Raw genomic sequence first — 15,675 nt, 5'->3', positions numbered from 1 at the left:
TTTGTAAGTCTAGCATTTCCACTAATTTTACATTGTGTATGTGATAGATCTGTTTGTGTCTATTTACTAAACATGCTGTGAAACTAATAGTATAATATTAATATAATTTGAAATTGTTTATATAATTAATCATCTTTCTCATTAATGTTCAGGTTGGCTGGGTTCGGCTGCTGATTTGCTATTTTTGTGACTGCTAAATGAGTACTAAATAGGAATGGGTGATGAGTAAGTTAAATTAACAATTAAAAAGTTACCTATGCAATTTTTATGTACATTGATTGTGACAAAAAAAAGAGAAATGGTCAAAATGTACTTTAATTATGATAACAGAATACCCTGTACTCACTATGTGAGCTCAAGTGCATCTCCAGAGCACGTGGGTTGCTGAAGCTCTTGCTGCATTGTGGGAAAGGGCAGATACTGGGAGTTTGGTGGGAATTGGCATCAGTCTCTTCTGGGACATTATCTGGTTCCCTCTGCCGCCCGCTGCAGTAATACATCAGGTGGGCCTGAAGGTTCCTCTCACTCCTGTACCATATCCCACATGCTTTACAGGGGAAGATGTCCTCTGAAACACAGATGCAAGCATGTAAACTATATTAATTTGTTTATTTTTATATAATATTATGTTTTTATTGTTTGTTTAATGTCATTCATTATATAGTTATTGCCAATTGTATTTATTAATGAAATTCTCATCATTTGGCTATGGAATTGTATTTCTTTTTCCTTTTCATTTGTTCTTCAGAAGTGGAACTGGAATGGTGGAATTGTGCAATTCCTTAATCCCATCCCTATAGGGGATATATCAGAAGGGGCATTAGGAGTGTTTGGGACGGCTGTATGTCAGTTCATATTTACGGCTGATGGAAGAAGATGGAGAAGTTACTCAAATAGTCTAATAAAATGGTTTTAAATAACAATTCTGCTGTGATGTTGCATGGCAACAGAGATGATTCCAGTAGGCTTGTGCCCTTTCCTCAAGGGCAAATGAAAACACTGCACCATCTGCTAGCAGCATCTTCTGTGTCAAGCTGAACTCCAGACCTCACTGATAAAGTCAACAAACAAAGTATTTGCAAATGGCTTGAATTTTGCAATTACAAGGTTGGGTCAGAGTCCAGACATGTTTACTGTACCCCTAAACGGAAGGGCAGAACATCTTGTTCCTCCAGTAGAGGTTAATCTCTGAATAACTACCGCATACTCTGTTTTCAGTGTAGTTTGTTCTGAACTGGCTCAAATGATTGGTTGGAGTGCTTAACGGTGCAGCTCCGGAACAGGTGAAACCCCATATGCAGCAATACTGGGACCAAGTTTTACGGCAAGACCAAACCCTACAGCTTTATTGTACAAGTACATTATATGTTTATGCATACATGTTTATGATGCCTGTAGACAGTTATTGAGTTTGCGTGTAAACAGAAAGAGTTGACTAAACTTACTGTTGACTATAGCTGTAGGTAATATGGAGGCCATGGCAGCTTGCTGGGGCAGGAGCTGGATGGTGTCCAGGAGGCGTGCTGGGTACATGCCCTCACCGAGAGACATGTGATTGACCGCCTGCAATCGAGAGTCAAAGTCCACTGCGAATGCCACCAGCTCCTCGCCTTCCATCATGTTCTTGGTAGTGGTGCACCACAACTGACCACCTGTGTGACAGAGAATAATAGACACATCATTTAGCTGCATTTAGCCACTTCAGTTTAAAATGTATGCAAATGTTTTTCTTGTAAAAGTAGTTTGATCATTGTTATGATGCATTTATATCAAGATTTTTGCTGCTTGTTCAAATTTGTAACACAGTTCTTAAACATTTTGTCACAAAATTCATTGTTAAATCCACTTAAATTTGTAAAATGGAAGATAACTTAATAATTTTGAGTTGGGACTACATTAATCATTTTTTGTTGATATAACTACCTGGGCAGTGGATCTGTAGTTCCCAGCATGCTTTGCATGGGACTGAATTAGGAGAGTAAATTTTGAAATTAAGTGTTATTATATAGGTTTTTCAGTAAAGAGTTCAGTTTTGTTTTTGAGGTTACCATTGTGCAGAAGAGTGGTGGTGTGCTTATGCTGTGGGTGGTTACATGATGACCATGATTTGTGTTGTTTCACTCAATAAACAATAACTGTGCAAATGCCAGTTTTGAGCAAATTACTAGTTTCCTATGTCATACATAACTTTTGCAAGTTAGTATGACATAGGAACTTAAATTTATTAAGTTGGTTCAACAAAATTTAACAAAATAAATGCTATTCTTTTGAACTTTCTATTTATCACATAATCTTTGAAAAAAATGTATCACGGTTTCCAGGTTTTAACAATGATAATAATAAGAAATGTTTCTTGAGCAGCATAATCAGCATCTGGAGGATCATGCGACACTGCTGAAAATTCAGCTCTACATTCACAGAAATAAATAGCATTTTAAAAAATTTTAAAAACTGAAAATTGTGATTTTTTATTATACATTTTCACACTTAGGAATTGTATTTTTCCCCCCATCAAATGCTAATTTTACTTTATCTGGAAATTATACCGGAAACTCCAAGACAGCCATAAATTCATAAACACTTTTGCAGTAAAACATTACTGACAGCCAGACACAGCAACACTGGGTAAAAATAGTGAGAGTTTGGGGAGGTACAATCTGTCCAATTAATGGAAGATGGGGATTGGGTTTAAAAAAAAAAAAAAAAAAAAAAATCACTCTTTTTGGGTGGTGATGTTACACACTTTAGCTTTAATTAATCATGTTGCTTTAAAGGCATGGTATATCTTTAAGGTCTACTGCACATCTAACATTTGGAGTTCAGATCAAACATTCTGCTTGATCATTTTAAATATACTCAGAGTAGACAGGAAAAGAAAAGCAGGGAGGGATAGATGGAAGTCAGTGGAAGGGGTTTAAGCTCAGATAGCATTTATCTTCACACACGGAAGGATTTCAGCCACACTTCATTTGCCATTCAAGAGATTAAAGTTTTAAAAATGACTATTTACAAAAAATCTGGCTTCCGAGATAACAACAAACCATGATACGCAGATGCTAAATGGCAGAATTAGGACATTGTTTCAGTAGGGAAGCTGGACAATTAATTAAAGCTCTCTGTTAGCTCTCAAACACACTGACTGAGCTTCAGAGGGGAAGATGAGCTGTGCTTTCAGACCAGCTGTTGGGAGGAAAGGTAATGAGAGAAAAACAGGAAGGGAATGTAATTCCTGAATTTAGGAAAATTTACAAAAGGCAAACATAAACACTGACCCACTGACTAACTACTTTGCTGGTCAAGTTGACTAATAAAAACAAGTAGTCGTGCAAAAGCTAATCAGCAGTGCTGGGTGTAACGCATTACAAGTAACGGATTAATTTTCAAATATGCAACGCAAGTTACCTTGTTTTCCTATTTATTGACTGACAGCACTCCTGTCCTCATGTCGAGAGAAATCGTGAGTAAGTGCAGAGGCGTTGTGTGCGCTGTGTAAACATGGTTATTGTAGTTCTACACTAAATGTGAGCAGGCACATCTCACCAGCACAAAAACAGATTTAGTATTCTTCAAAATGAATAAATGCAAACTCATAATATAATGCAAACCTGCACTAATTAAATGTTAAATTACTCAAATATACTTTATATGTATTTAAACTCACTTTATTAAGCAATGTCTTTACTGCTGACCTTCGATGATCCAATTCAACCATACTAATAAGCAAGAATGACCACGTTTGTCTATTTTTTATTTATTGCTGAAGTAAGAATGTTGCACTTTATGAATGTTGGACTCCTGCGTGCTATTCTTCTGTAATCCAGAATGTCAGCACAGCTGAAAGGTTTATTTGAGCATTCTCTACTGTACATGCACGAATTTGCATTTCCTTTAGCCTGAGGCTTAATCATTTCACTTTTGGTGAGAAAAAAGCTTTTACATTTAGCCAAAAATAGATTTTTTGTTTGTTTTGTTATTAAAAACAAACAAGAAAGCCCAGCCAAGGTGAGAAAAAGTAATGCAAAAGCAACGCAATTTCTTAAAAAGTAACTAAAGCAGTTAGTAATGCATTACTTTTATTGTAATGCATTACTTTTAAAAGTAACTTTCCCCAACACTGCTAATCAGTACAAATTTTCACAAGATGGAATCTTAGGTCAGACTGTTGACAGTCACATCATTGAATAATCACTGTAATGTTCTATTTTTCAGGGGTGCTCAAAAATGAAAGATATCATACAATCAGATCAGATATATAAAAAGAAATAAAGTTAGTGAATGAAATGGCTTTCTAACACAGGCACTGACTGCGAAAGCTTCAGTGTGTTAAAAAAAATGCGAGACTGCTGCCAGAAAGAGCAGCTTATCAACGTGTGGATCTGCAGCGGGGAGACACGCTCTTCAGACGGGTCCTCTTCATCAGCGGGATCCTGTCACACACCACACACTGCCTGGAGAGGCTCTCTCGTTCCTTATCTCCTAATTAAAATAACAAAAACTACCGTCGCCATCAGCGCAGATCAAAACTGTCACCTGCAACAGCAGGAGGGCGCAGGTCACCTCTGCCTGCTCAATACTGCTGGAAGTTGCATGAAGAACTCATTACTTGCACTAGAAAAGAAGCCAGAATGTGATGTATGCAGGGTGCCACAACCGCTGCGGCATTGTGGGATGGCCAGTTTCAACATCTCAAAGCGAATCACTGACAAACTTCGACTGCCCAGAAATAAGGTGTAATAATAATCAGAAAGATATTAGTGTTACAGTCCTTCTCCGATGATGTTTTTGAGGCTGAAAGTTTATGATTTACAGCAGAGGTTTTCAACTGATTTTGCTTCAGCTTCTAGAACAACTCCAAGTACCAAAAACCGTATCATAAAAGTGTTATTTTAGTATTATTTAAACAAAATTATAGTATTTATTAATATTTTGAATGAGCTTTTATGTATTCAGTTTTATGTATTTATTTTAGTGTATGTATTTTTCAGTTTTAGTAATTTAGTGTTTTTGTAATTTTTTGTTTTAAAAAAAATATTTTTAATTAAGCTTTATTTTATTTTTAGATCTTCAGCTGAAACTTATTTGATTTCAGTTAGTTGCCAACATTTCTCATTTTTGCTTAAGTTTTTCCATATATATATATATATATTTATATATATATAATTTATTTCAGCATTTTTGTTCAATGAATGAAAACGAGTTTTAATCATTTTTAGTTTTAGTTAATAAAATACTGTATCATACAAAACTAGGAATATGCTTCAATACCATTAATATTAATAATTAATAATAGTATACCATGCATTGCATAGACACAACAAATGCTAAATTATCAATAATGGCATTTAAAAAATAAATCAATCAAAATCTAGTTCCTAAATATCTCTAAATTCTGAAGTTTTCAAAACTTTGATTCAAAATACTTTACACTGGATGGAAGACCTTTGACTTCAACAAAAGATATGGGGAAATGTTTTCTCCTACCTATTAAAAGCTATTATGCCTATTTATTCTGCTATTAATACATGATTAAATGGTACATGATTATACATTCAATTATTAGCATTTAGCATTTTTTCCCCCAACTGTGACCCTACCAGAAGAATATACCTGCAACCTAGTTGAAAAAACACACTGCTGCCCGTTATCATCTTAAAAATAAAAGCTTTGCATTTTTAATCCAATTTTGTGAAAAATGTTATGGCAACACATGCACGCACACACACACACACACACGGTAGATTATGTTACTTCCAATTCTTCCATCACACTGAAATTGAGCACTATGCTTTGATGGATACAGTGACTTTGTTGTACTTCATATTTTTGGCAAATGCAGTAGAAAATTGGCTTTCTGCACAATGTCTACTTAATAAAGCAGCAACAGTAAGAGTAGTATTCCATGTCAAACAAAACCTAACTTCATCATGCAGTGTGCTCGAACCCTTCGCAGGTACAGTACAGCATGGGAGATCAGGCCAGCGTTTCCAACTCAAGGTGCTCGCAGGGTCAAAAAGTCAAACTTAAAGAACAACCACAGTTCAGATGGAGACTTCCTGTCTGTGCCATTGTAAGTTCACACACTGAAACGCACAGGTCGATGGGCAGCCCTAAAGTGAGAGATGCGGGACCCTCGGTGAAAAGCGTAGCCAGCGCGGTGCTGCTTTCGCCTGTGAGCTGTCTGAAGGCAGCAGAAGGCCTTTGTGCCGCGGCCAACGCAGTCGCAATGAAGCCTATTGTCTCCATCCTCCTGCAGCGCACCTGATAAAAGAATAAAGAACTATGACATATTCCAAAAACAATGGAGGAATTAAGGACACACAATACGCCAGCTGCTTCATTAAAACAATCAAAACCCGGTATCCTGTACATAGTCCAGATAACTTTAAAAAAAAGCTTCTTTTCATACAATCTCGCGGTATAGAATCCTCTAGCGCAGGCTCGTCCTCGCGGCCCAAACTCCCCCCTCGTTCGCACTAATGATGCTTTTAAACACTTACTTAAAGATGTTCACATAAAGGAATTACAGGGGGGTTCAGAATTATGCAATTACATGTGTAAGTCCATGCCGCTCTAATCAAACACACCAGGATGAGCCGTCGTCTGAAAGCCTCAAAGGCACCTAATGCAGGGCACGAGCACTTTGAATGATCACTTTAAAAGATCGACCGTGTTGTAAAAGCACAAAACAAGCCTTTCTAGCGTCGTTTGCTGTCTCTTTCCGTCTTTTTGTGGCAAAAGCCGACAGAAGGGTTTGCTAATGAACTGGCCGGAGGACAGCTACTCAAATGTTTGCATGTGTAAACAGTAGAAGACTTTAATAGTTTGCTGTAAAATGCATAGTTAAACATATCTGTGTTTGTTTCTCCCATCTGTCCAGACAAAAGGCTGCATCGGAGGCCGTGACGGAGCGTCAACGCTACGCCAAAAACGACACTGCCAAAAAACAAATCTGGGGCAAAGGAAGGCAAATGCATCCTTTATATTTTGTGTCAATAATGGTGCATTTGATGTGTAAATTGTGTCTTGGTTCCAGAAAGATCAGGCGGCTTTTACCTTCAGTATTTAATAATTCATTCACTACATGCAAAGCCAGAGCAAATAACAGAATATTCCACTAGCTCCTTTCTGTTAATATCTTCTGCATAAGGAACAACATGTAATTATGACTTTATGTTCCTCTGCTTCTTTCCATAAGAACTGCAGGCTAATAAAAAACAAGTAAGAGAGCAGTTCTTAAATGGAGGGTGGCAACCTGATTAGACAGCAGGGAGAAAAAAACGAAACAATGTTAAATGCCAAAAAGTAATTGTGCATAGGCTTATCAGCTATCAGAAGGAGATGAAATGCTTCTCACAACGCTATACTAGCAGGCAGAATGCACTAAGTTGCTAATAGTAAAGTGTGAAGTAAAAAAAAAAAAAACTAATACCAACAAACAGCAAATAGTTTCTCATTTTGCCTCAGAAATAGATGTGGTAAATAAAAAATAAAAAATGGAAGTAAAATGGGTTGCATGTCATGCTGACTTGGGTTCAGACTGAACTAAGTAAAGAGATGATCATACAGGCAGTGTTTGCTAACACTAGTTTTTGAACTACACGTGAATGCACACTTACAGTTTGAACCCCAGTAATTATAAGACCAAAAACATAACAAACCAATACAGCAAGTCCGTTAGTGATAAGCCATCACACTGATATGATTCTGTCTCAATGTCAACAATCACTGTGTATGGCCATAAGGGGGCACTGTTCACATACTGTAATACAGATCTGACCTACAGTATCAGAACTCTCTCTGCTCATCCCAAAACCACACGAGACCAAACACAGACACACAGCTACTTGTCCCTTCCTTATTCCTCTTAAAAGTGAGTTCACTCCTTTGTAAGCATTTCAGCTATTTCATTGTCTTACAGTATTTTCGGAAGCATCATTTGCTTGCATCAGGAGAATTACTCAACGCATGCTCACATTCTTTGCGCATGATACATTTGTGGAAGAGTTCAAGAAAATACAATGACAGTTGTCATCATATAAAATTATAAAACATGTCGGTATTAGTAGTGTCATATAGTAGACTATGGCACAGTATAGTAATTCCTCAGTACCATTCAGAAAAGTTCTCAATATTACATTTGCACAAAATTCCTGCTCAAATCAGTTCAGGTTTCTGATTATGAAATGCGTGTTCATAATACTGAATGATTTATAAGTCAAAATTTGATGTTTATTTAATGATTAAAAGCTGATTTTGACAAATCCCTTTAGAAGTACTTTTCATTTGCAGATTCGAGAATCACACTGACAAAAGCTTTAATTTAGTGTTTAGAGCAACAGCTGTGATGTGAATTAGCATTATAAAAACACATCCGTTCATCAGTTTAACGCCAAACCCAAACTCGGTTTGCACATCACATGAATGTTAAAAAAGCATTTATGGATGAAAAGCAAGCATCCCGCAGTGGAAAATGAATATATATTTGGCTTGAAATGACACATTTGTTTTGTACGTGCTTTTAATTATGAAAAATAAAAATAGAATTTGATCTGCTTTTCATCTTCAGCTCACTCGACGTGAAATACTCAAGGGTAAATGAGAGTGTTGAGCAAACATTCTCACCGAGATCAGCGCTCACTTCGTCAGGTTACCGCGTAATGGTTGCGGCTAGTCGACATGTGTTTACTGCGGCCCCCGCTGGGAGGGACACACACACGCCACCCGTCTTGACCATCAGCGTTAATGGGACGTCGCGGCTTCGTGGCAGCGGGGAGCGGTAGTGTTGAGTTGAGCGGCAGACCCCCAGCTGTGGTCGGTGGCCCGCTTCCCCTTCCCAGCATGCTCCACGCCGGGGAGCAGGTGAACGGCCGGGATCCAGCGGGACCGTTCTCTTCCAACATGGCTCCGTCCCCGTGCCACATGGGCCCGTGGATGCTTGCCCTCATGCAAATGCACGGCCTGCAAAAAATGGCTCCTTCTCCTCTTTGGAAACATCGACTGGCAATGACGTTTTTTCGTGGGAGATTGAGCCAGATTGATGCACCTGTCAACCATTTTGGAAGATGAAGGATCGCTGTGACATGGACAGATCTCAGGAAGAGAGTCTGACAAAGATGTCTCACAGTGATAATGCATTTTGGGGCGTTTAAGGATGAGCGTGTCATTTTTTAGGATATTAATACAGTAAACAATTGAGACAGTGTTTGTCTGAACAATGGTGGACGAGAGAGGGTTTGGAAACCTGTTTAAATGCAAATTATTTTTGCAAAGGTTTAGTTTTGTTTTCTAATGGTGCAGAAAGACATCATCTACAATCTTACAGCGTAAAAAAATATGTTTCAAAGTTGTAAACAAAATATCACATCGCCCTGAATCATATTTGCTGAATGTAATCCAGTACTTGTTGCTTACTAATTTTGGAGTGCTGATTCCAAAAATAGTGCCTGTTTTGCTCTAGCACGTCACACTTGCTCTCAAAATATTATGCGGCTTTTGTAGCATTTTTGGTTTCGACGACCATCTGTGAGGTTTAAGAAGTCTTGCATTATCACTTAATCACCAGAAAAACTGCCTTCCTCTGAGCCAATTCACAACTATTTGTTCAATTCTCAGACAATTTTCACATGCATGACATTATTTTATGCCTAATCCTAATTGCAAGGTAAGAATTATGGCAAGTGACAGAAGAAAATGCAAATATGACTACATATTGTTTTACAATTGAAAACAAATATGTTTAACTACATCCAAACAGCGACAGAAAATTACAGATATTTATAAACTTGCGTTCATGGACATTAAATGGATTTCACTCCTTTACAGATTGTAATTTAAAAGCTATATTTTGAAAACTGAAAACTAAAACTTTTGACATTTGACTGCTTTTGTTATTTTGACCTACCAGTCAAAAGTCTTAGATCGGTAAGATTTTTAATGTTTTTAAAAGAAGTCTCTTCTGCTCACCAAGGCTGCATTTATTTTAATCAAAATACAAAAAACAAACAGAAAACAGTTATTTTAAATTGTCATAATATTTAACAATATTACTGTTTTTTTTGTATTTTTAATCAAATAATTGGAGCCTTGGTGAGCAGAAGAGACTTCTTTTAAAAACATTAAAAATCTTACCGATCCAAAACCTTTGAACATATAATTTGAAAAACAAATAGACAGTTTTGGACAGTTTTTTTTTTTTTTTTTTGCTTTTTGTTTTTAACTCGACATCATCAAATTAGATAACATTAGGCCTTTTTTGCAAATCAATTTTTTTCCAAGATGCAGGGCTGTATTATTGAAGTACCTTTTACAAGAAAACACCATTTCATTCTTTTTTTCTTTTCAGTGTTACTTGCTGTTTCTTTGTAATTGTTTGTAAAAGAATTTACTTGCTTGTACACCAAATTGTTTTCAGTGTACCTGAGCAACCCGAACTGCTTGCACCGTAACCCTTCTGTAATTCCACATATTGTGCAAAGCGCAAGCTAATTACGTCCTCCGTCGCTTCGAGCATCCGAAATAAACATTCAGCGGCTAAAGGATCTAATTGCGCTTGTCGGCTGGTGCGGAGGGAGGACACTGCTGCCCTTGCACAGTGCCATGCTGTCGTCCTGGCACGGCCTGTCCACTGCCCCAGGTACTGCCATACGGCCATCTGGAGCTGACATCTGTCTCTCTATTGATCATAAGGGTTTAGCACTTGATCAAACAGACTGCGACAGGAAATTGCTCTTTTCCCCACAGTAAAGGTGGGCGGCAGGCACGAGGGTAATAGAGTGGAACAGATTCGCTGGGTCTCACCGCAGCACACACCAGCCCTGGCATCCACAGCAAACGTGGAACGGGCGCCGGTGGGAACGCTGTGCCAGGACGTGCCCACTTCAGCTGGTGTGAGACGGTGATCCCAGGAGAAGAAATAAAGCGGTAAAGGGACTGTTTTAAAATGAAAATCCTACGGCATCATTAAAACTTCTCGATATGCGTTGAAAGGCTTCACTTCGCAGCACACTTTTGGAAAATGACACAAAAACGGCAAAAGAGTTTGGAAAGGTGTCAGAAACAAACCCAAATATATCCCCAAAATATTTACAGGGATAAATGTGCCAGATGGGGGCCGCTCTGCTTTTTTTCAGAAGCAAACATACTCTGTGATTCAGGATATGCTGAATACAGGGACATTTTAATGAGCGCGAAACATCTGCTAAACTCCTCGTGCTAGTCCAGTGAACCACTTCTGCACAAGACTCAACATTTCATTATATTTATACAGATTTCATCTTTTTAGCAGCACAAAACACAATGATTAATATGTGAATTGTCATTATTTGCTTTATATACAGTGGCTCCAAAAGTATTTGGACATGCTTAAAAACAGCTGAATCATTGCATTATATAACCAAATACACTTTATTTTACAGTACGTGTACTTAGAGTGTAGTTACCTAAGAAAGCACTGGTAATATAAGGTAACTACATGGGTAAAGGTTATGGATAGGTTCAGGGTTAGTACCTAGTTATTACCCAGTTATTGCAATTACTATAATAAGTACATAGAATGTACATGCAGAACAGGACTGTAAAATAAAATGCTACTACATTATTTATTATAGAGGAAGAGGACATTAAGCAAAAAACTTTGCAAAAAAAGTTAGTCAGGCTTTAAATGATTGATTATTGTTGATCAAAATGAAAACAAAACTTTTAAATTTTACAGGCACTGTAAATGTAAAAACATGAGCGGTGAATTCATGCCAAAGTGACCAAAATATGTATGGTCCAAAAATTTGTAGCAGTGCTTCAGTTTAAATCATATTTCATATTATATACGGTTATAAAACACACTTTAAACATGTGCTGAGGTCGCATTTCCCCCAGCCAATCGCAGTCGTGTCACTATGACATTTTGTTTGTGCATGTAATTCGGTTCATGTTAAGTTAGTGATTCACCCCTCCTCTTCCTGCCCCTCATTTCTCCTTCCCGCCGCTGATTAAACCTGCGACCGTCCCCCATCTCGCATTTCCATTCAATCTCAGGGCACCGAAAGCCAGATGCACAAGGTGCTTCACTTTTGCAGCTTCGCAAGAGAGAGAGAGAGAGAGAGAGAGAGAGAGAGAGAGAGAGAGAGAGAGAGAGAGAGAGAGAGAGAGTCCTGTAGCCCAAGGAAGAACAAGTTGAAAGTGCGAAGGAGGAGAAAAAAAAATATGACCAGGGGATGTGATAAAAAATTATCAGCGAGTGTGTTTTCCTGTTTGGTTTTAATCTACATTTAATTAAATTCTTATCTGCTGTGTGCTTATGGCTGCATTTGAATGGCACGACTGCATTCATTATGAATGGTAAAATTGAACTTGGCGCATTGTGTGTGGCCTAATAAAGCAACAAGGCTCACTGCAGTGCATGCAGGAGAAATCAAGTCAATTAAGACGCTCTTTAAATTACCACTGTATCAAAACAAGGAGCGCCACATGCTCCATAATAGAATCCTGACAGGCAGAATGCAAACAGTTACTGAGTTTAATATACAGGTACATCAGCCCGTCCCGTCCTGAGGGCCCAGATTTACTGGCCCAAGAGGGACCGAAATAGGGTCATTACATAGAGAGGTCAAATGAAATATATTTGTATACAATACCAGACTAGATGTTAAAATACTTCTCCTGTGCCATCTTAATAACTATAAGTAGGCAATTTGTAGACTGATTCCCTGAGAAAAGTGTAAACACTGTGACATTGTTGTGTTTATTTGAGTTGATCCCGACTAGCAACACTGGCTCAACCAATATGGTGAGTTTAGGGCGGGACAATGAGTTTGTTGTTCTTTTGACCTCTATATATTTATCAAAGAATCCTGAAAAAAATAGTCATGATTTCATCAAAAGATATTAAGCAGTACAACTGTTTTCAACATTGATAATAACGAAGAAATGTTTCTTGAGCAGCAAATCGGCGTATTAGAATGATTTCTGAAGGATCATGTGACACTGAAGACTGGAGTAATGATGCTGAAAATTCAGCTTTGCATCACAGGAATAAATTACATTTTAAAATATATTCAAATAGAAAACAGCTCTTTTAAATTGTAATAATATTTAACAATTTTACTGTACACTTTTACTGTATTTTCCAAATGTCCCAAATTGAGCTCAGTTTTGCCAAGACACTAACGTCTGCAATCAAAAGTCAGATCCCAATGTAAACTCAAACATTTCTCATAAAATTCACCCTGCTGCCTACATTAATCTTACAGCTCTACACTTTTCTTAAATGTGACCCTGGATCACAAAACCAGTCACAAGTCGCACGGGTATATTTATGGCAAAAGCCAACAATACATTGTATGGGTCAAAATTATCGATTTTTCTTTTATGCCAAAAATCAGTGTTCCATGAAGGTATTTAGTAAATTTCCTACCGTAAATATATAAAACATTTATTTTTAAGAGTGAATGCAGCACAATCATGAACATAAATGAACAACTTTAAAGGCGATTTTCTCAATGTTTCGATTTTCTTGCACCCTCAGATTCCAGATCTTCAAATAGTTGTATCTCGGCCAAATATTGTCCTATCCTAACAAACCATACACCAATGGAAAGCTTATTTATTCAGCTTCCAGATTATGTATACATCTCAATTTCAGAAAATTGACCCATGTGACTGTTTTGTGGTCCAGGGTCACAAATGTCAACAATTATTTCATTAGTGTCTATTTATGTTTCTCTGAAGGAATTTTAGGAGAAACCTGAGATCTCAATTATGTCCCCTGAGTTATGAAAGATGAGAAAAATAAAATATCGGGTGTAAGTATGTTCACAGACCTCGTTATAAAGAAAGCGGACATGCATGTGCTGCATTGAAAAGGTTGCAGTGATATACACTAATGCCTTTGACGAAGAGCAGGATTTGCAAGATTCCATACGGCAGAGAGCAATTCATCAGAGGAAGGACAGAATGAGAGTGTCACAACGCAGACTTTACAGTCATACCTGCCAAAATCCTTAAATTCAGATCAGGCCTTTGCATGTGTGTGTGTGTGAGAGAGAGAGATGAATGGCCGTGGTGCGTTGCAGAGGGATCGCGACAGATAATCGCGTCTCTCTCGAGCGGCGGAGAGCTCAGATCTGCTCTTTTAAAATAATGTCGAGGGAGTAAAGTGTCTCCAAAAAGCCCCTGCGTGCAGGTTATCTTGGGCATTCTGTGTTTGCCGTTTAAATCTTAACGGGACACGAGCAGGTGCGGAGAGCAAATACATCTGGAGTGGATAGGAACTGGAGTGGAAATGTTGTTGCAGAGGAGGGAAAGATTAGCTGTCGCATTGGGCCTACGGAGATGAAAGTCTCTTCCCATGGCTTTTATTCCCTCCACATAAAGGAGGAGAGAAAACGGCGGTGGAAAGAAAAAAAAAAAACTATGAAATGTGCAGCACACCTTGTACAACTCAATTTTATGATGTCCATTACCTCACTTCCACCATCACGCTGTCTGCACAAACGTCACTGATCATGAGCTGGATTTTCTATCAGTGTTGGGGAGTTAAGGCCCATTCACACTAAGGATAATAACTATAAAGGTAAATATATAGTTCTAAAGATCGTTGTAAATATAAAAGAACAGCAGAGTAATAGTAGTAATAGTAAACGATAATAGCACAGAGAAACAATATTTTTGGAAACGATAAGCAGATGAGCGATAAAAACATTGACAGACAATCAGAATCCTGCTTTAAAGAGCTTGAGCATTTGAGCTTGAGGGGATAAGTACATACACTGTATTTTCATGCAACAGTAGCTTCAACATTGTTAGCTTTTTGTTAGCAGCTTGTATAGTTGCATATAAAATCACGAGTAGCTTATACCTTGGCAAGCAGTGGTAAAGTAGCTTCCGCAACACCAGCATGAAGTGAAGTCTTGCAGATACACCGCCTTCATCCAACCACAATTCAAAAGAACTTTATTTATGCTGCCATTTAAATATGACTAGGGTTAAATACATAAATCTCCCAGGCTCTTTAATGACAGTGGATTGTAGATTGCTCTTTTGTTTATCTTTTAAACGAACACACACACACACACACGTGCAACATGCCAGTCTGTGGCGGTTGCGTTTGATATGCTGTCTGAATGATTAATTTAGCTCACGGTTTCAATTGTCTCTGTAATTGACCGCCGGCACTGGCACGTGACATCGTCACCCGTGCGTTATCTGCGCGGTGGCCCCGTTCGGGCGGCGTTGAACAGCGGGTCTGTGAACTTCTCACGCTTGATGGCAGAGACTGAAAATTAACCCAACTTCTCATTATCATCATAAAGCATGTCTTCAGTGACAGCATGACACCTGCAACCTTCATTTGCACATGCTAAAACAATGCAAAATGGCCAGCTGTTTTTATTTTTGCAGCTAAATATAGAATAGGGTTGTAACGGTATACTGGTTTATCATGGCATGAACATGTACGATTATCATATTGTGCACATTTGCTTATCTGCGGTATATCATATGGAGAATCTCACCTGCGCATAAGCAACTTCTTTCCACTTGACTGCTTAGACTCTCAACTTGCTTCAAAAAGCTTTAAATCACACAGAATAGATGCCACAATAAATTTCAGACTTGTACAAAATCTAGTTGACTATCCATCAGGTGTTCGCAGAATGATCTAGTCTGCAATTATTTGGGTAC

General features: G+C 38.0%; 1 protein-coding gene across 2 annotated transcripts in view; it reads right to left on the bottom strand.

Annotated features, from left to right (window-relative positions):
- The window catches only part of zfpm2a (zinc finger protein, FOG family member 2a), a 155,876-nt gene that overhangs the window by 3,484 nt on the left and 136,717 nt on the right, over positions 1-15,675 (bottom strand). For both annotated transcript variants that reach the window (XM_084088484.1, XM_084088483.1), the window contains exons 6-7: positions 1,446-1,652; positions 347-568 (exon numbers count right to left, since the gene is read on the bottom strand). In XM_084088484.1, coding sequence (XP_083944610.1) covers positions 347-568; positions 1,446-1,652 — 429 coding nt within the window. The remainder of the gene's footprint in view (positions 1-346; positions 569-1,445; positions 1,653-15,675) is intronic.

This window comes from Abramis brama (genome assembly GCF_963993115.1).
Source record: "Abramis brama genome assembly, chromosome: 17".
NCBI lineage: Eukaryota > Metazoa > Chordata > Actinopteri > Cypriniformes > Leuciscidae > Abramis > Abramis brama.
Note: the sequence above shows the minus strand (reverse complement) of the source record. Positions and strands in the feature narration are given on the sequence as shown.